This window comes from Acomys russatus, chromosome 19 (assembly GCF_903995435.1).
Source record: "Acomys russatus chromosome 19, mAcoRus1.1, whole genome shotgun sequence".
In the NCBI taxonomy this organism is placed as follows: Eukaryota; Metazoa; Chordata; class Mammalia; order Rodentia; family Muridae; genus Acomys; species Acomys russatus.
In genome coordinates this window covers 41132867-41154770 of record NC_067155.1, presented here as the reverse complement: position 1 = coordinate 41154770, position 21904 = coordinate 41132867, and the positions used below count along the sequence as shown (strand labels likewise).

Sequence of the window (21904 nt, the reverse complement as noted above, 5' to 3'; positions counted from 1 at the left end):
GTGTACTGGTGTAGTGTTTGCCTTGAACCCTCCAGTGTGGGGCTGGGGCTCAGCGTTAGAGCACTCGCCTAGCATGCTGGAGGCCCTAAATTCAAGCCCCAACATGGGAAGAAAAAAAATGTGTAGACTGCTGGGCGTGGTGGCGCACTCCTTTAATCCCAGCACTCGGGAGGCAGAGGCAGGTAGATCTCTGAGTTTGAGGCCAGCCTGGTCTACAGATTGAGTCCAGGACAGTCAAGGCTACACAGAAAAACCTTGTCTCGAAAAACAAAAAACAAAAATCAAAACAAAACAAAAGTGTAGAAAACAAAGCAGGCTGAATTGGAGAGATGGCAAAGGGTAGCCCAGCCTGGCAATGGACTCAGCAAATCCTACAGGACACTTTCAGAGGGTGTCCCCTTGCTAGTGGTCCATTCCCTACCCAGCACTGAGGCAGGGGGAGGAAAGGCTCCTGGTCCTTCTCACAGCAGATAGAGACCTTCCTGAGTCCCCAAACTTCTGTTCACTATTGTTCCCCAAAAACCTAATCAATGATACTGTAGTGAGTTCCAGACCAGCCTGGGATATATAAAAAGGCTCTGTCTCAAAAAAGAAAACCTCTCCAAGGCTCTATGAATAGTTAAAAGTTGCTAGAGAAGAGAGAGATCTTTTTTTGGTTTAATATTTATTTACTTAGCCAGGTGTGGTGGCACACACCTGTGATCTCAGCACTTGGGGAGACAGAGGCAGGTGGAGCACTGTGAGTTCGAGGCCAGCCTGGTCTACAAAGTGAGTGCATGTGTGTGAGAGTGTACATGCATGCCAGGGTGTGTGTGTGGAGGTCAGAGGACAACTTCTGGGAGTGAGTTTTCTCCTTCCACTAGGTGGATGGCGCAGATTGAACTGATGTCATCGGAGTTGGCAGCAAGGGTGTTCACTCATCTTGCTGGTCATGTGGTGGGTTGAGGGGGCATTTTCTTTAATGGGTTGGCCACTGTTAAGTTATTCTGTAAATAACTCCTCGGCCGTGGTACTGTTTGCAACATTAATGAAACACAGTGGGTCACCAAAAGAAGGCAGAGCTCAGAGGCTGGAGAAACGGTTCAGCAGTTGGGAGCCATAACTGCTCTTGTGGATTAGAGTTCTGTTTCCTGTTTCCGTGTTAAGCTGCTCACAACTGCCCATAACTCCAACTCTAGGACATCCAATGCCCCCTGCTAGTCTCAAGCACCTGCACACATGTGGCATATGTTTGTACACATGTGTGTGCACATGCACGCATGCACACACACACTTATACACATCAATATAAATAACAAATATTGTTAAATGGTTTCTGACGCAGGGGAGGGGTGGCACCACAAGCCTTCCTTTAATCCTAGCACTAGAGAAGCAGAGGCAGGCGGATCTCTGTGAGTTCAAGGCCAGCCTGGTCCACAGTGAGTTCCAAGATGGCCAAGGCTGTTACACAAAGAAACCCTGTCTTGAAAAACAAGCAAGCAAATAAAACAGAGTGACTTTGTATGTGTGTGACATGTATCCCAAGATTGCCTGAAATTTGCTATGTAGTTGAAGATGACCTTAAACTTCTTTTTTGGGAGGGCTGGGGTTTATTCAAGACAGGATTTCTTTGTCTTGAAAGGCCTGGCTTGACCTTGAACTTATTATTATTATTATTATTATTATTATTATTATTATTATTATTATTATTATTCCTACCACCACCACTACTACTACTACTACAGCTGGGCACAGTGGCACATGCTTTTAACCCCAGCACTCAGGAGGCAGATGCAGGAGGGCAAGGTCTATCTGGTCTACCTAGTGAGTTCCAGGATAGCCAGAGCTACATAGTGAGAGCCTATCTCCAAGAGTAAGAGAGAGCAAGCATGCACAGCTACGATCATGTACCGATACCCAAGGAAGCCAGAGGGAGCATCAGATCCCCCTGAAACTGCAGTTGCCAGTGGCTGTGAGTCATTTGACGCAAATGCTGGGAACCAAACTCGGCCTCAGTGCAAGAACAGCAAGTGCTCTTCACCACTGAGCCATCTTTCCAGCCTGACTCTGAACTTAGGATCCTCGTGCCTCCACCTCCAGGGTGTTGGAATTGTGAGTGTGCACCACCACCCTTGGTTTATGCAATGCCGGAGTGGAATGCAGGGCCTTGTACATGTTAGGCAAACATGTGTTCAGTTCACTTGACTTTCACCCCCAGCCTGACAACGCAGTCATTATTGGTTTTACCTGTGTTCCTGGATACAGTGTAGTTCCCCCAATTTTTGCGCAAACCTTCAGTTTCATCATTCGTGTAATGATGGGGTCGAACCAAACGCCTTCTAGCAAGGTGCCTATAAAGGCCTTATTAAAGACACTGGGTGTGATGGCACATGCTTGTAATCCCAGCACCTGGGAGGCAAGAGGTAGGGGAATCAGAAGTTCAGTGCTATGGGTGATAGAGACATGAGGTTCTCTGGGGGCCTTGCTGGCTGCCAACTTAGCTCCAGGCTCAGTGAGAGGTTCTGACTCAAGAAAAGACAGAGTGATAGAGCAAGACACCGTTGTCCTCCTCCTACCACTGCGCTCGTGCACACGGGCACCAGCACCCACCCACACGTGTACACAAACCCCACACATGCTCGCACATAAAACAGTGATAAAGGCATTAATAATAGAACTGCAACAGCCACACACACCAAGATGTGCAGAGCCGCCCAAAGACTGTCAGCTGTCCGTGGTGCTGAAAGCGAGTTTGTTGTTGAGTCTGAGGCCCACTATTGCTAAAGGACAAGGATGAGAAAGGCATTGCCACTACTGTTTGGCCACACACCTTCCTAGGGACCCAGCGTCTGGGCCACTTTTCACATCTTTGGTGTGTAGGGAAGAGAAATAGATGCTCCATCCATCTGTCAAAATCTCTAAGTCCAAAGTGAACATCCTGGTCTCTGGATCCCTGCTGCACCACAACCCCGGCTGTATGACTTGGGCAGACCCTGACCTTCTCTGACTCTTCTTACCATTACAGTTAAAATGCAGGTACCGATACCCACCTCATAGGCTTGTTGGGCCTGGAGGCTAGCCCAGTGGTAAAGCACTCGCCTAGAATCCCCCAGCGAAGGGCTGGAGTATGAACCGGCTGTGGAGTACTTGCCTGGAATCCACCTCCTCACCCCAGTAAGGCTCTGAAGGTGTGGCTCAGCTGTACATCCCATGGATAGCATGCAGGAAACTCTGGTTTCTGTCCCCCAGCAAGAGAAAAACATAAACAAACATAAATTTGAGGATTAAGAGCTGGCCCACAGCAAACACACATTCCTGCTATGCTCGATGGTCTTTGACTTATTCCTGTCTTCCGGGCTACCTCCATTCTGCTAGCCAACTGTAAGGTTTCTTTCAGGCTGTATAAAGGCCCGAGTCCCTGCATTTATACCTTGCCCTCCAGTCTTGACTTTCCATGAATTTTAGACTAGTGTTTTAGGGACATGTTAGGTAAGTTCTCTACAACATAAATATACTCCTACCCCCAAATTTGGAAGGTCCCGTGGTTAAACAGGAGTAGATTGTTCGTAGATTGTTGGAGAGTTGGCTCAGTGGTTGGGGGACACATGGTGCTCTTCCAGAGGACTCAGGTTTCATTCCTAGTGCCCACGTGGTGGTTCATAGCTGTCCCTAAGTCCAGTTTAGGGGACCTGATGACCCCTTCTGACCTCTGTGGGCACCAATCATGTACACAGTGCACATAGAAACAGGCAGGCAAGACACTTGTATATAAAATAAAACAAATAAATCTAATTTTAAAGAATTTTTAAACAATGAAGGCAGACCCAGACTGAAGCGGCTCCACCCTCTGCATGTTTGGGGGTTACTATGAGTTCACACTGGCTTCACAACAGAGGGGGGAAATCACCCCTAGAAAGCGATCCCTCTTGGCCCCCTGTGTTGACGTGTATGGTCCTTTCTTGTGACAGTCCTCTCTCCAGACTCCTGTCAGAGCCCTATACCCACTGCCATGTCCAGAACTGGCCTGACAAAAGCTGGAAGCCAGGAGAAGGATATTGGCAGAAAGCAGAATGTTGTTTGGAGACGATTCCTTTTAGAAGATGGCTGGCTGGGGTGGGAACACAGTGTGTTTGCTACTTTTCCAGACCTGTGGTCCTGTGACACAGATATCACAGCTTTAACTCACTGGGGCAGAGGAAGCATGTCAGAATGGATGGCACACATCACTGAGGCCAGAAACTGCCAGACAGGAAGGGAGAAGGACGAGATATGTCCATCAAAGACATTCCTTCAACTGGCCCCGCCTCCCAAAGGTCCACCTCCTCCCATAGCCTACCTATTCATATTTTGATTTTTTGTTCTGTGTGTGTGTGTGTGTGTGTGTGTGTGTGTAAATGTGAGTGTTCCATTTGTCTGTCTGTCTGTCTGTATGTATGTATGTATAAATGTGCATGTTCCGTATGCATGTATGTATGTATGTATGTATAAATGTGCATGTTCCGTATGCATGTATGTATGTATGTATGTATAAATGTGCATGTTCCGTATGCATGTATGTATGTATGTATGTATAAATGTGCATGCTCCATCTGTCTGTCTGTGTAAATGTGCATGTTCCATCTGTCTGTCTGTACGTATGTGTAAATGTGCATGCTCCATCTGTCTGTCTGTCTGTCTGTCTGTGTAAATGTGCATGCTCCATGGCATGCATGTGGAGGTATCAACTCTCTCTTTTCACCATTTGAGCACCAGGGATTGAACTCAGGCCGCCAGACTTGGCTGCAAGCGCCTTCTTTACCTTTTAAGCCATCTCACCAACCAGGCACTCTGTTTCAAAAATGGAGAAAAGCGAAACAAACAAATAAACAAAAAAAAACCCCCACAAAAAACAAAACAAAGGAAAGTTTCGTGGTTATACAATATAGCAAAGTGCTTGGGCAGGCAGGCTCACAGAGGCAGTGTTTACAAGCTACTTCCCAACACAGTGTGAACAAAGTCTCATCATTTTCTCAACACGTCTAATTTTAGACGTAGTGTGGCCTCTCTGAACCTCATCATTTTATCTGTAAGATAGAATTTTAATGACAGTTCCCATGTCAAAGGCTTGTTCTGAATACTCAATGATTAAATGAGATAAATACATGGAAAGTGTTCAAAATGCTGTCTGGCACCCGCACTAGCAATTATCATAATAGACATAGGATCAATGTTTGCCCTGCACTGTGGAGCACGGGATACAAGAATGCAGGCCCCATCCATCCCTGTTTCTACCACCACTCAAGCCCACTGTAAGGCCAGGCGGTATGATGGCTGAGTGGATGGGCATAAAAGAAGGCCCAGCTCACTCACCTGCTGGTTGAACTAATATGCTCCTGGCTAATGGAAAATAAAACCAGTTGGAGCTGGAGAGATGGCTCAGCGGTTAAGAGCACTGTCTGCTCTCCCAGAGGTCCTAAGTTCAATTCCCAGCAACCACATGGTGGCTCATGACCATCTATAATGGGATTTGATGCCCTCTTATGTCGTACATGCAAATAGAACACTCATATAGACAAACAAACAAATAAATAAGTAGTTGAAAAAATGAAAAGAAAGCCAGTTAAGTAACCAGAGTGTCAGCATACCGGTCATGGAAACGGCTCAGTGGGTAAAGGTGTTTGCTATTAAGCCTGATGCTATGACTTTGATCTCTAGGACCCACATAGCAGATAAAGAGAATAAAACCCAGCAAGCCATCCTCTGATTCTATAGGCACATTGTAGCACACAGGCTCACACACCACATGCATGCGTGCATGCACGCACATGCACTCACAAACACACACACACTATAAATAAATAAATAAATACGTGTAATAAGCCAGGCGTGGTGGTGCACACCTTTAATCCCAGCACTTGGGAGGCAGAGGCCGGCAGATCACTGTGTAATAAAAATTACCCCCCAAAGTCTCTTTTTGATTAGGAAAAAAAAAGTTGGTATGAAGAACAGCCAGTGAGGAGCAACCTTCCATGTGTGTGTATGTACGTGTATGTGTGTGTGGACATATGCGTGGGACCAGAGATCTACACTAGGTATCTTCCTCAATTCCCATCTACCTTATTTTTTTAAACAGACTCTCACTGGCTGGGAGCTCACCATTAGGCTAGACTGGCAGGCCAGCACATTCCAAAGACTGCCCTGTCTCTTTCTCCTCCATGCTTGGAGTCACATGAGCACACACTCCTACACCCAGCTTTTTACATGGGTGCTGGGATCGAACCTGGGTCCTCTTGCTTGCACGGGAACCACTTTACCAACTGAGCCATCTCCCCATTTCCCCTCTGTAGTTTCTTTGAGAATGGGTTTCATGTAGCCTAGACTGGCCTCCAGCTTGCTGACCTTCAACTCCTGATCCTCCTGCCTCCACCTCCCAAATGCTGGATCACAGGTGAGTGCCACTGCATCTGCCCTCAATATACCTTTTTACTTCATAGCCAATTGTCTATGCCTATGTTGGTCACCTCTGTAGTGGAAAGACACTCTCATCCTCCCATACCCAGTCCCCTATCCCATAGACACAACGAACCATCAACTGGGTAACAGACATGGATTTAAGAGCAAAAAAATGTTAATGAAGTCTGGTGTTCAGAACATGAGGCCATACAACACAAAAAGTAAATGCTTAAACGTGATGATAATAAATCGGGGCTGGGGCCGTGGCTTCGGTGGGTCAAATGCTTGTTTCCAAGGTGGGACAAGCTGCATTTGGATTCTCAGCAGTGGCATAAAAGCCATCTGTGCCGTGTGTGCTGGCGTGCATCTGCAAGCTAAGCACTAGAGAGGCAGGTTCAGTGAGAGATCCTGTCTCTGGCACCCAGTTGAGTTGTGGGAGGAACTGTTGCAGCTCTCCCGGAGCAGGATCGCCGCCCACTCCTCACCCACTCCACTCCCCCACACACACACACACCCCGATGCCAGGGATCTAACGCCATCTTCTGGCCTCTACAGGCACCGCATGCACATGGTGCACATAAGCCTATGCAGGCAAAACAATCACACACACATGAAATAAACTTCAAGTAAAGTCAAGAGTTACAGAGGAAGTTGCCCTAGAGATGGAGCCATCAGAGAAATGGGGAAGAAACGGGGAGCCAGGGGTGCATGAAGGGATATTAGTGTCCAACCTAACCGGGCAGTTACAAATGCCAGGAAGATCTTGTGTTAGGCGTTGTCCAAAGGGAGCAACTTGATTTTGCAAATACCCTTCATGGCGGCATTCAGGTCTGCATCAACTGAGACTCCCTCCTCCCACCAGCTCACCCACAAGCCACTTGTAATGTCCTTACATTTTACAAGTTTCCCTAAAGACTGTGTTTTACACGTCAGGCATGTGTGTGGCTGCGGAGCTGTGTGGGAGGTGATGGAACTCAAGGGGGCTGGACGTGTCACTGGAGGGAGGCAGATGGGAGGAAGCCACTAGCTTCAGGATGAAGAAGAGCAGAGAGGTTTGGATTAAAGGATGGATGGGGGTGCTTGGTTCTGTGGAGGCAAGAGGATCATATTGGTCTCTCTATCACCGCCAAATTTCTGTGTGCTGGCTCCAAGGCTGTCAGGGACAGCATGGTGTTTGTAATTTGTGACCACCCTGCCTATCTCTTGAGCAGCAGGGTGACAGCTGAGCTACTTCCCCTCTGGATCAGTCTTGAGGTTGGCCTCAGGTTTAACTCACCTCATCATTGGTGGGTTACTCTTCTCCTTTTTCCTTCTGTTTTGTTTGTTTGTTTTTCTTCTTTGTCCATCTGTTTTTGAGACAGGATCTTATTATGCAGCCCTGGCTATTCTGGGTCTCACTGCATAGGCAGGCTGACTTTGAACTCACAGGGACCCACCTGCCTCTGCCTGTCAAGGGCTGGGATTAAAGGCCTGTACCACCATACATGGCTTTTGAACATATAAAATCAGGGCCTGGAGAGATGGCTCCAGAGGTTAAGGGCACTGACTGCTCTTCCAGAGGTCCTGAGTTCAAGTCCCAGCAACCTCATGATGGCTCATAACCATCTATAATGAGATCTGATGCTCTCTTCTGGCCTGCAGGTGTACATGCAGGCAGAACATTGTATACATAATAAATGAATAAATTGTTTTGTTTTGTTTTGTTTTTAAAAAAAAAAAAACACCACAAAATACTGAGGTGAGCTTAGGGAAGGCAGAAGCCTTGTGGCACTTTCCTGACATCTGTGGAACAGTGACATGGGGAGGACAGAAGTCTCCTGTAGAGCAAAAGGGCAAAGGCTCACTTGATCTTGAATTTTAGCATCAGTCCACATCATGAAAGAGGGGCTTCTTCCCTCTGTTTAGAAGACTGGAGGTTTATAATTTTTTTCTTTTTTTTCTTTTTCGAGACAGGGTTTCTCTGTGTAGCCTTGGCCATCCTGGACTCACTTTGTAGACCAGGCTGGCCTCGAACTCACAGCGATCCGCCTGCCTCTGCCTCCCGAGTGCTGGGATTAAAGGCGTGCGCCACCACGCCCGGCTTGGAGGTTTATAATTTAAGCACAGTGAGAGACATATTAAGAAAAAGACAAACAAAAGGAAATTTAAAATCTTGCACCTATGATAAGATTGTATAGTGGAATGTTTTGCCATAGTTAGATTAGTAAAGCAGAGCTCCAGCGATCAGTGTCAACACTCTGAACAGTTAATACAACAGCATAGCAACAGGAAGAAATAAAGTGCCCCTTTAGACACGTTGACCTTCATAACTTGCATTTACCAACTTGAAACACTTTCTTAGACTTTGTAACATTCTTAACTTGCATGTATCAACCTTAATACACTTTCTTAAACCTTCCAACATTTATAACTTGCACTTACGAACCTTAAAACACCTTCTTGGAACACTTTTTTCTTTTTAGCCCTCCTAACATTCTTTTGTTTTGTTTTGTTTTTTGTTTTTCAAGACAAAATTTCACTGTGTATCCTTGGCTGTCTTGGACCAGGCTAGCCTTGAACTCACAGCCACAGGAATCCGACTGCCTCTGCCTCCCAAGGGCTAGGACTAAAGGTATGTGCCACCATGCCCAGCTGACCTTCTAACATTCTTAACTTGCATGTATCAACCTTAAAACACCTTCTTGGACCCTCCGATATTTTCTTAGAAGCTTTCTTTTCTAATTTGAACTTCTGATAGGTGAAATTGCTATGAATAGTCATTGTCCTTTAGCTAAAAGAATGGGATGGAATCTGAAGCGTGTTTCTCTTTAACCTGAGGTATGTGAGTAAGGCAAATCTATTTGTCCTTTTAAATATCAAACTAACATCAGCTTAGCTGTCAATGTGATCAGAGACCTGAGAAGGATAAATTGTAACCCTGTATTAATAAAAATGACAGAGATGACTAGTTAGTCATATTCCAGTAAATAGACAGTATTCCCAATTGTCTCTTGTGGCAGCATGGCACCATGGGCAGAGACAGTCTTGTATCAGGCACACAGGATGAGAGGCTGTTTCTGTGGAAGGTGAACATGGAAGAGACTGAACTCACCTTGTATTCAGCAACATGAGACTCTCTGGGTGTCCAGTTTGTCCACAGTAAGACTGAGTCATAGCAGAGGGCAAGACGTTGGGAGCAGTTTTGCTCAAATTTCTGGATACCACAATCCAGGGTCGAAGTCACCTGCCACTGTGTCCAAATCTTCTGAGACCTTGGGGAACTACTGTTATGATCTGGGAATCTCTGTTTTTTAATAATAAATTCACACATGTTAAATGCCATATTCAACAGATCTCTGACAAGTTTGAGGGTAAGAATAGTTGAGTTAAGCGATCTTTGTATCTAGTTATCTGCTCTAAACTATACTTTGTAAACACAAAACCTCATTTTATGTTTGACCTAGAAAATATAATTAATCACATTGGTTCTTAGCATGACTAAAAATACATGTTAAAGGACTTGATCATTTATAAGACCTCAATAATTAAAGCTAGGAGTTTACATTTTATCTCTGTTAAGTTGGAGCCTTAAAAACATAAACACAGGGGCTGGAGAGATGGCTCAGTGGTTAAGAGCGCCGCCTGCTCTTCCATAGGACCTGAATTCAATTTCCAGCAACCACATGGTGGCTCACAACCATGAGGGTAATGCAATCTGATACCCTCTTCTGCAGATAAAGCACTCATATGCAATAAATAAAATAAATAAATCTTTAAATAAAAAAACATAAACACAGTTCATAAAAAGAGGACAGTTTCTTTAGAAAATAGAGTTAAACATGTTTTCAGGCAGTAATTTTTAGGCTTTGGGAATGAATGTTGAGCATAACAAATCAAGTTTTAGCATTGTAAAGAAATGATCGTTAATACAGCAGAACATTATAAAATAATTTTTAAAAAACATATCAAACTCATTAGCCAGGAAGCCTATAGCTGAATCCAGGGCAGCTGTCTAGGTATTAGTAAAGACATAAATTAGAGATATAAGCATTTTGGATCAGGGTAAAAACATAATCTTGAAATACGAAACACTTGGAACCAGGGTACAATAAAAATATTTTTTTTAATCGAAAAGGAAATAAACAGATGCTAAGTTTTATATATCATCCAAACATCACACCCAATAAACAATTGTATGATTTTTTTTTTTGAGAGCAGAAAAAAAAAATCAGAGACAATTTTTGTATTTTTTGTTGAGAGCCAGGCATATTTGACTCTCTGAGCCCACAATTTACTGAACTAGCAAAGCTAGCACTGGTTCCGAGGCCTGGAGCCAGTCACTGTGTGCAGAGGGTTGACTTCGCCCCTGGCCTTCCCTGGTCCGCTTGCGGGCAGACAGGACCTAGGAAGTGTAGAGATGGTGCACACAGCCCCTGGCGATCCGCTGTGGGAAAGGGAGAGGGGCCAGGGCCGCGGCAGGAAGTAGGTGGCAGTCTAGTCATGTGGTTGTCCTTAACAAAGATAGTGGCCAGTCATGTGGCTGCCCTCAAAGATGGCACGGAAGGCAAATGCTCCACCCCCTCCATCTGGAACCAACATGATGACTGTCACGTGTTGTGAGGAACCGGTGGTGGGCAGATTTAAATGCTACCAGGCTGTAGTGACTCAGGGTGGCTAAGCTCAGTGTTCCCGGTCTAGCTCTAGCGAGGCAGGAATAACCCAAACCCGGAGGGTTACCCACATGTACCCTGGGGATGGGGTGGGGGCAGGGTGTGAGCCTGTGCAGCAAGCATAGCAATAGCAACAGAGAGGGTACCTGCAAGTGGCTGGCAGAACTCAGCCAGCTGAAAGTCACTCGCACCAGAGGGTCCCAAAAATTGATCACACTCTGCGGTGAGCATTGCCTTACCGGTAGTAGACAGTCTGGCAAGTCCACTAGTCCACACACCAGGGTTCACCACGAACAGCACCACTTGTAGCGGGGTGCTGCCCAGCCATGGGGCAGAGTGAATCACCTGCGCTCTGTGCTGGGGGGGGGGGGGAGGCGGGGCAGAGCAAAGCCTTAGAAATTTACCTCAGCTTAGAATCACAGTCTCAGTGGCAGTCTTGAAAAGATGGTTGGGTTGGCTTCCTTACAGGTGGCTCTGGGCAGGCAGTGGGAAGTGGGGGAGCAGGATAGTACTTAGAAAAAGAAATTTAGACAACAGAATGGTCCTCTGGGTTTCGTATCCGAGTCACGGCACCAATTTTATAATTAATAATGAGAAAATGATACGATACCAGGCAGCAGATATTAGATTATAGGAGGTTTATTAAATGAGCATGGGGAGAGAAGGAAAGAGGGAGGGGTACCCCCAGAGAGAGAGAGGGAGACAGAGACAAGAGTCAGAGGAAGAGGAAGAGAGGGAGAGGTAAGGTAGGTCTGTCCTTTTATATACTGGGCAGGGCCACACCCCCACGGCAGGTAGGCAATGACATGACAGGTAGGCATACTGAAGCAGAGGCAGGTGGATTGCTGTGAGTTCAAGGCTAGCCTAGTCTACAACCGAGTCTAAGACAACCAAGGCTACACAGAGAAATTCTGTCTCAAAAAACACCAAAAAAATTTTATGTATATTTTATTTATTATAATTTACTAATGTTATATACCGATTATTATCCCCTCCCTTTTATCTCCCCATTCCCACCCTCCCCCCTCTTCTGCCTATTCCCCTCCCCCTAGACTGCTGATGGGGGCCCCTCCTACCCCTACTGTCTGGGGACAACCTATTAGGTCTCATCAGGACAGCCTGCGTCCCCTTCCTCTGTGGGCCTGCTAGGCGGTCTTGCCAAAGAATTCTTATGTTGAAGAAGAGGCCAGGGGCCTAACCCGGTCCTAGGTCACACAGAGGCTTAAGGACAGAGCCCTCAAGATAAGGACTCCTGTGAGTCCCTGAGGACCAGACACCATCAACAAACCAGACATCTGCAGCTGAGGATGCCTGGGGGGGTGGGGGCCGGCCGGCAGAGGAGCTGGGAATAGGGACCGGAAATGGCTGGCTCCTGCTGGGTGAAGTGGAGAGTCCTGAGATACAGAGCAGGAGCTGGCAGAGAGCTGACGCCTCCACCCTCCCCCTCCGGCGCCAGCCGTGATTGATAGAGACAGCCGGCAGCTGGAGCTTCGAAGTGCAGAAGGCCTCTGGAGACTTCAGAGGGGAGGGAGGGTGAGGAGTGGCCATGAATATTTCAGAGGCTGAGGCTGAAGGAAAGGAGGAGGGAGGGGAAGTACAAGGGAATGGGGGCGCACAGGGATGGGGAAAGGCAGATGTCAGCGGTGGGGGAGGGGCTGTTTGAAAGTGTAAGGAATCAAGTAAGGGAAAGGCGCACCAGTAGGGACAACCAGGATAGGACAAGGGGCTAACCGTCCTAGCGAGAAGATTTGATGAGAGGTAAGGAGGAGTTTGATGAACGGGATAGATCCAGCTGTTTCGTTGTTTGAGACAGGCTGTCTTGTAACCCGGCTGGCCGCGAACTCCTGATCTGGTCGATACCTCCCAAGTGCTGGATATATAGGTGTGCCCTGCCCACAGCCAGCTTATATGTTATATGTTGCAAATGGGACCCGGGACCTCATGAATGCTAGGCAAGCACTTTGCCAACTTTGCATTCCCAATTTTTTGTTTTGTTTTAGTTTTGAGGACGGTGTGTGTGTGTGTGTGTGTGTGTGTGTGTGTGTGTGTGTGTGTGTGTGTTTTACTGGGGATGGAACTCAGGGTTTTCCCAAAGGTCAGGTACTATACAACTGACACCAGGAAGCTAAGCCCTTCCTGGATAATTTTAGGCAAGTGCCCTCGAAGTTGCGTCCTCATTCATTCATTCATTCATTCATTCACCCATCCATATCTAGGTTGATCAGGCAGGCCTTGAACTTGAGCTCCTCCTGCCTCAGCATTCCTAATAGCTGATATAACTGGCCTGAGCTAAGCTTAGGTTTTCTTTCTCTTTTGGAAATCACTGCCTCGGAGTTTGGGTTATTCAGGTCTTCCTCAGACCCTTCAAGGGCTGAGGATGGCAAGCCCTCCGGTCCCAAACACAGCCCCCTCTCCCCAGCCTCAAATAACCCAGAGGCCATCAGGCCAGGCCATAGCACCATGCCTTGGCTGCAGCAGCGGGAAGGCCACCCTTAGAGGCAGATGGGCAACGTTTATGTCTCTCCTTAGCGTGGCAGAGACTCCACGACGGATGGAAGGCTTAGAGCCCGGCCTGGAGTACCCACCGTTCGATGAGGACGATGGCCCGGTGGATTGCGACTGCCCGGTCGCCTGCTACCGCGGACACCGAGGGTACAGGTGAGCGGCCGCCGTGGCGGAGGGGAGGGCAACACGGGGCCGCCTCCCTCACCGTCCCCGCCGCCCCTTCTCGCCCAGGACCAAGCACTGGTCCAGCAGCTCCGCATCGCCCCCTCCCAAGAAGAAGAAGAAAAAGAAAGGCAGTCATCGGAGGAGCCGGTGAGAGCGGCGCATGGCCCCAGAGAGAAGCGGGGAGGAGCGTTGGGGTGCCCATCTTGGGCACACACGGGCACAAACGGGCACAAACGCTACACTTGGGATCCACAAATTTAAAGCTGCGCCTCTCCCTTTCTTGCAGTTTACCCCCTCCACCTTAGTCCCGCCCACTAGCTAAGCCCCTCCCCGCTTTAAGCCCCGCCCCAGTGTGTAGACCAATCCTCCCAAGGTTCATGCAAACATCATCCCAAGTGTGTGTTTCTGGGAAGGGGGTCATTACCTGGCCTCAACTACAACTCCCCCATTTCTGTGTCCCCCCCTCCTCTGTCCTGAGGTACAAGCTGGGGCCACTAGCTAACCGGGTCCATCTGTCTGTCCTTTCTCTCTGGCATCCACCCTCAGCAAAAAGAGGAAATTAGAGTCAGAATGCAGGTCAGTGTTGGGGGTGGGGCTAACAGGGGCTGGGGTGCAAGGTGGGGGCATCTGTGGGTGGGAAAGAACCCAAAGCCATCTTCCAGGGACAAGACATGGCACCTCAGGGTTGGACTCTCTGCCTGTACTTGTATACCCAGCCCAGAAATCCTGAGGGCAGGCCATTGTAAGAAAACCAACCAACCAAGCAAAAAAGCCATTTTCCCTTCCTCTATACATGACAGGGGAGCTCACTCTTGTGATCCCACCACTCATGAAGCTGAGGTAGGAAGATCTTAAGAGCAAGGCTAGCCTGAGCTACATACAACAAGACCTGTCTCCAAAACAAACAAAAAATAACCAAGTACCTGTATGTTTGAGGCCAACCTGGTCTACAAAGTCCAAGATAGCCAAGGCTACACAGAGAAACCCTATCTCATAAAACAAACAAAACCCCCCCCAAACAAAAAACAAAAAATCAAAACCAAGCAAACAACATAAAGGATATGTGGAAGTAGTTGAAACAGTAGAGCGCTTGCTTTGAAAGCCTAAGGATCTGAGTATGACCCCTGGAACTCTCTCTCTCTCTCTCTCTCTCTCTCTCTCTCTCTCTCTCTCTCTCTCTCTCTCTCTCTCTCTCTCCCTCTCTCTCTCTCCCTTCCTCCCACCCCACCCCCTCTCATACTCACGCACACTAGCCAAGTGTGGGACACAGGCTTCTAATCCCAGCACTGAGGAGGCAGACACAGGTGGATCCCCAAGGCTCACTAGCCAGCAAACCTAACCAAGTCAACAAGTTCTGGAAGCCAGTGAAAAATCTTGACTCAGAAAACACCGAGGCTGGGGAGGTGGCTCAGCAGGCCAAGAAACCTGCAACCAATCCTGATGACCTGAGCAGAGTCCCCAAGACCTACATAGTGGGAGAAGAGAACTTCTGAGCTGCGTGTATGCACCCTGCCATGTGCACACGAACAAGAAATAAATATTATGTGGATAGTACCTATCTGTAGACATGCAGGCATCTGCACACACACATGAAGAAAAAAAAAAGTGGCTAAAAGGACAGGCAATGGCAGCAATTTTAGGGGTCCTGCCACTCTGATCCCATGGGCTTTGGGCTTCATAGCTTGAGACCCCTTCCCAGCTTCCATACCCCAAGCCCCTTCAGCCATACCCATCCTCTTCCCTCCATGCCCAGCTCACTAGTGCCCACCCCTATATCCACAGCTGTGGCAGCGCTTCTCCCCTGCGCAAGAAGAGGAGGAGTGTGAAGAAACACCGTCGAGACAGGTATTTTGCCCTCTCCATCCCACCCCACAGCCGGCAGCACCCTGGCCAGTGCTCCCTGGAGCCCTTTCCCATGGAGAACTTATCACCCCCACAGGTCTGATTCTGGGTCCCGGAGGAAGAGACGATACAGGTGAGCCGTGCTTTTCTGGGCAGTCACACAGAGGTTCCTGGTCTCCTTTAGGGACTAAAGCCACCGAAGTGAGGGGGAGGGGGTTCCCAGAGTCCAGTCTGGCTCTATCCTCCACTTCAGAAGCTTTTTGAGGGGACAGGACACAGGGTTTCTCTGTGTAGCCTTGGCTGTCCTGGACTCACTTTGTAGACCAGGCTAGCCTCGAACTCGCAGCGATCCGCCTGCCTCTACCTCCCGAGTGCTGGGATTAAAGGCGTGCGCCACCATGCCCGGTCTTTCGCGATGCTTCTAGCCTTTGCCTGCCTCAGTTCAGCTTCCATGTAAAAGCCCCCAAGAATTTCCAGAAAGAACTGCAAGTCCTGTGTCCAGAGAGAGTGTCTGGAGGTGCCCTCTTGGAAGATGGAAGCCATCGGGGAGCCTGAATTGCAGGGAAAGGGGCGTGCCAGGCCAAAGCATCTCTGTGAACTGGGGTGCCTCAGTGTGTAGAAGGGGGGGGGGAGCGGAGGGGAAGGGGCGGGTGGAAAGGATGGCCAGGCTGTGGCTAAGATGGAGTTTCTGGCATATAAGTTGCTAGCCCTCTACAGGCCTGACTGCCAGGCCATGGCGCTGGCCTCAGGGATGCCTGGAGGAAAAGGGGACCCAGGCATAAGCTAGTAGAAAAACGCATCAAAAGATGTGAGCCAGTTGCACCCTTACCCTGGGAGCCAGATTCCCTCCTTGTAGCCCTGAGCAGGCGCAGAGGCTGCGGGCCCTTGCCTTGGTGGAATTTACGGAAGGCCTTTTGTTTAGAAAATCTAAACAACTCTCCCATTCTACACTTTATATTTTTCCCCCAGTTTCCCGCTTCTGCCCTCCTCGCTCCCTCCCAAGATGGATGGGCAGCGTGTGCCTCTTCTGCCCCCTAGTGGCCACTGCCCTATGTACAGCCCCTCTGACCAGGACTGTAACTGCAACATCAACTACTGGCGAAACTGAAGCCCAAAACAAGCCGAGCTGCTCCCACCCACCCCACCCCCACCCCCATCGTTTCCTATTCGGTTTTTTTTTTTTTTTTTTTTTTCTCCTTTTCTTTTGTAGGAAGTACATTTCGGTGTTTGTTATATTTGTTCCGGATTTGAAAGGATTTGGTGGTATCAGAGGGGGATGGGAGGTGGAGTGAGCTCACACAATATTGATACGAAAAGCGGAAGGTCATAGCTCGGTGGCAAAGCTCCTGCTTAAGTGTCCCCCAGCACCACATGCATACACACCCCTCTTCCTGAAGCCTGGCTGTACCCTATGGGGTGAGATGGTTAGAGTCCTTTCAGCCAGGGAGGTTCAGGGCTCAGAAAGAGCAAACCCTAGCTCTGCTCCTGAGCTCAGTGGGGCTCCAGCGCTCTGTGCTCACTCTCGGGTCCTCCGTTGTACTCAGATTTGGGATCTTTGCTTCCTGCAGATCTCGAAGCCTCAAGAGCAAAAGAAAGGAAAAAAACAAAGAGCGCAAGAGGTAAGCACACCCTCTGCCCTCCAAACCTGGCCTTTAGCACCCCAAAACTAACCTCTTTAAACTTAACCTCAAACCAAAAAGGGTAGCTCCCTAATCGTGCTAGACAGACAAGTTAAGATTAGGAGAGAATCGAGGCCAGCCTGGTCTACAAAGTGAGTCCAGGACAGCCAAGGCTACACAGAGAAACCCTGTCTCGAAAAAAAACAAAACAACAACAACAAAAGATTCGCCGAGGAAGCCCAGTGAGCCAATGGCCACTTAGGACTGGTGGAGCTCGTGCCCCTTGCCATCCATCCTTTCTGCCCTTTGACCCTTTCACCCACACCCCTCCGTTTCCTTGCCCACACCAGGCCTCACACTGAGTCTCCTCCGGGCCGAAGGTCTCACCACCGTAGCAGCGTCAGTTCTCACAGCCTCTCCATGTCCTCACACGACAGCGATTCCGGATCACCCAGCAGGTAGGCTGAACCCTGGGGCGGGTTCAAAAGGTGATGCTTCGCGGCAGGCTGGTGAGCACTAAGCTCTGGGTTTGGCACACACACCCCCGAAACTCCGCCCCCCTACACACTACAATGCTAGCACTTTAAAGATGGAAGGAGGCGGGGATCAGAAATTCAGGGTCATTCTAGACTAGCTGTAGAGTTGAAGGCCAGCCTAAGCTGCACGAGACTGTCTCAAAAAGTATTTAGTTTAACACGAGGATGGAGAGAAGTTTGAGACCCTAAGGGCTGAGGTGCAGGGCCAGTGCTCAGAACCAAAGTTCATCAGCCAGAGGCAAGCTGATGCACACCTGGAGGAAGAGCCTAAATGGGAAGTCGAGGCAGTGCAGGGCTGGCTCGCTCGGGCTGGGAACCAGGTCGCCTGCAGAGGGGCGTCCCACGCCGGCTTCCCCCCACTCCTCCGCTCTCCCAGGCTGAGCCCCAAGCATCGAGATGACGGGCGGAAGACAGGCAGCCAGAGATCCAGCGGGAGCCGGTCGCCGTCCCCATCGGGCGGCAGCGGATGGGGGTCGCCCCAGCAGAACGGAGGCAGCAGGCAGCGAAGCGGAGCGCACGCGGGCCGCTCGGGCTCGGCGCACAGCCCGCTCGATGTACGTACGCTTGGCTTTGCAGAGGGTTCTCCTCGCTGCTTGCACGGGCTGCGCCGTGCAGGGTGGGGCCGGGTAGCTGGAGGGGCAGGGTCGTGATGGGTCACTGGGTGACCCCCACAGATGCTTTCTCCCTTCCCAGCCCTCCGACCTGTGCTCCGCAAGGGGCACCGGGTTCCAGGAGTCGCCTGGATTGCTCGGTCGGATGTCGTTTGGCTGTTGTTGCCACCGGGGCCTGGTGGTCTGGTGAGGGGTTGGGGGTGGGCACTTGCAGGCCTAGGCTACTTTCGTGCTTGGCAAAGTGAAGGTCAGAGAAGGCCTGACCTTAGGAATAGTTGAGGTAGGCCATTGTGGGGCGAACCGAGGTTTCTTGCTTTCCAGGAGCAGGCATGGACTATAAACGCATTAGTCAGGAGCTAGAGAGCAGTGACTCAAACTCCAGTGGGTGTCATGTGACATGTGACACCAAAGCACTTACCCTTTCACTGAGTCCTTCCCTCGCCTAACTCCCTCCATTAGCCCTTTCCACTTCTCTCTTGGAACCCTGCAATGTGCTGCTTTTCTACTTGGCCCAAGTTACTTGGACCAGTCGGTATCTCAAACCCGTCAGCCTCACTTCCCAGGCGTGCCATTACTGGGACAGCCATAACACTCCTACCATTACTACTCCTACCACAGACTGTTCCCACCCATCCTCAGGAGGGACAAAATTACCTCTAGATCTGCCGGCAAGTGAGGTGATCATAGGAAGGCAACAAAACACCAGACTCCCCCCACCCCACCCCACCCCACCCCACGCCCACCCCCCACAGACCATAGGAGGGTCTGTGGACCTCCCTCTGTCTGTCAATCGGAGCATGAGGTTGAGGCCCCTCAGCGGGAGTGTTGTCTGTCGGGCTGACAGGGCCACTGCGCGTGCTCAGGAACTTGGGGTATGATAGTGGGGGGGGGGGCGGGTTCTTTTCCACTCCCACAATGCACTGTCCAAGATGCCTCATCCAAGCGGTGAGCTGCCTCTCCTCAGACCTCAGGTCTCAGCAGCCAACACAAACCTGTACTTGTCGGTTTCTTTTTATTTTTTCCTTTTTGGTTGTTTTCTTTCACTCCCTTCCTTTTCTGAAATACTCTTCCTCCTGTGATGTCAGAGAGGAAGGTGAAGGGAAGCGGGCACAAAGCTTTCATCCTCAGGATTTCTATGGAAGAATCTGCCTCCAGACAGACCGTGCTGCCTGGAAAGGATGCCAGGTTCTTGGCCTGACTCCTGGGGCTGTGTTTAGACCACCAGTTAAGAAGGACACTGATGTCCCTTGCATCTGTCTTGGGAATGAGAGAGGGGACAAAGGGGTGTCTTACAGCAGCCAGCAGGGGCTGGAACTGATGGCCTAACCTAGAAACACAGCATGGCCCTCTCCAAACTTCCTGAGCACAAAGAGCTACCAGCAAAGTCTCCCACCTGTGGCCTCCTGTGAAACCTCCAAACATAGGAATTTTTTTTTCCAAAACAGAGTAGAAAGTAGGTCCCATCCCATTTCTGATCCCTTATGTGGGGGTCTTAGAAATCTGAGCGACTTCCTTCCATGCACACTGCCCTGCACAAGGGTCCTGTACACGTGTAAACAAAATGGCTACAGTAGCTAGACATGTGCAGGTACAGACAAAATGGCAACAGTAACTAGATGGCTTGTGCAGGAGTCAGCACTGGTTTAGAAAGCACTTTGCATCTCCTGCCCAAACAGGACTCCATTTTCACATGGCCATTGGAGTTTTCCAAGAACACTGTTTACTCTTATCACAAAGCATAACTCTGAAGACTATACCCCTCACCCCTTCGTCCTGCACAATCTGAGACTTTGAACAACCTGGTTCTCCCACGAGGATCCTCTTTTTTCAAAAACAAAACTCTTGGGGGGGGCGCAGGGGAGTGTTGTTAAAGAGACTGGTTCTCCTGTACCCAGAAAGGTGAGATGGAGGGAGGGCTGGGGTGTCAATAGCCTTCACCATTTCAAAAAAAAAAAAAAAAAAAAAGTCTTTGGGCATAAATGCTGGGGGTAGGTATTTAAGACACTATCTCTAAGAAAAAGAGAAAGAAAGATACGGAAAAAAAGAGAAGCTCAACATTTTTTTAACCCCACCTATGTCTTTGTTTGTTTTTTAGCCTCCCATTTGAAACGTGGTAATACTATAATTCCATATCTTGTTTAGCTGAGGGTGGGGGAGTTTATGTCACTTTTTCCTGTTATTTTGGTTTTTGTTTGTATTTCGTTTTTCCTTATTTTAAAAAAAAAAAAAAATTGTGATGTACCGAAATGCAAGCTATCTTTCTGGGTTTGTTTTGGATTTTGTTTTTTCCTTTTCTCTCTCTTCTGTGTTCTAGAACTTTGCTTTTGTGTGTGTTACTGTGGAAGCCTTTCTTCTAATGCGGAGATGGCGTTTGAATTTTAAGTCTATATTAGTCATGCCCATGCCTTTATATACTTTCTTCTCTTGTGATCAGAATTTAAAAGGGAACACAACTCCAAATAAAAAATAGCAGCCATACCAACTATACCTGCTAAGTAAGGAGGGGCAGTTAGCCTCTTGTTTAACCCAGAAAACGTTTTGGAATTATCCTAAGTTTTAAATTAATAACACTGGTGTTTCTGAGTCCACAGAGGACCTTGCAAGAAGCTAGGGGCCACACACAGAGAAAGGGCCTTATCCTGTGTTACTAACGGGGTGCTGGGAACAGGCAGGAGAAGCCAGTGTCAGGCCCTACCTCTTTAGAAAGCCTGGAGGAGAGCTGGGTTGGTGATGATGCACATCTTTTAATCCCAGCACTCAGAGGCAGAGGCAGATGGATATCTGAATTTGAGGCCAGTGTGGTCTACATAGCAAGTTCTGAGAAATCCGGGCCTAAACAGAAACCCTGTTTCAGAAAAAAGAAAGAAGCCTCGAGGAGGGGTCTGAAGGTAGCTACAAATTTAACTCAGGTAAATTTTTCCAAGCTAGGCATTGTAGGCTAGAGAAAAATGTTGTTCTGGTTTGGCAATGAGCCATTCGTGTCCTTGCCAAATAATAATGAGGAGGAGGAAGATGAAGAAGAAGAAAAAAGAAAAGAAATCCTCCATATGAAAAACAGCCAGGCCTGGTGGTGCCCACCTGCAATCCTAGCACTTGGAAGACTGACAAAAGAGAATCACAAGATCAAGGCCAGTTAAGGTCTCTCTTGGTAATTCAGCTGAGAAAGAAAGAAAGAAAGAAAGAAAGAAAGAAAGAAAGAAAGAAAGAAAGAAAGAAAAAATCAAAAGCAAAAAGAGAGCTTCGGATGTAGCTCAGTAGCAGAGTGCTTACCTGCCATGTGCCAGGTCCTGAGTTCAAGCCCTAGCAATATAGGAGGAAAGGAAGAGAGAGATGGGTGGAGCTTAGTTGGTAGTGTCTGCCTAATATGCATGACGCCTTGGATTCGACCTCTAGCACCACATGAAATTCAGGAGTACTGATGCTCACTTGGAATCCATGCACTTGAGTGGTAGATGGCAGGAGAATTGGGTATTAAAGGCCAGCCTCAACTACATAGGAGGTTCAAGGCTAGCCTGAGCTATGTGAGTCTCTGTCTTAAAAAAGCAAATAATTAAAATAAGATTAGA

General features: G+C 48.6%; 1 protein-coding gene across 1 annotated transcript in view; it reads left to right on the top strand.

Annotated features, from left to right (window-relative positions):
• Nucleotides 1-21904, top strand: part of Srrm3 (serine/arginine repetitive matrix 3) — a 68814-nt gene that overhangs the window by 35615 nt on the left and 11295 nt on the right. Inside the window, exons 4-11 of the mRNA XM_051161312.1 lie at nt 13590-13718; nt 13797-13877; nt 14277-14306; nt 15513-15575; nt 15670-15705; nt 17141-17191; nt 17542-17649; nt 18104-18281. Of these exons, the coding sequence (XP_051017269.1) occupies nt 13590-13718; nt 13797-13877; nt 14277-14306; nt 15513-15575; nt 15670-15705; nt 17141-17191; nt 17542-17649; nt 18104-18281 (676 nt within the window). The remainder of the gene's footprint in view (nt 1-13589; nt 13719-13796; nt 13878-14276; nt 14307-15512; nt 15576-15669; nt 15706-17140; nt 17192-17541; nt 17650-18103; nt 18282-21904) is intronic.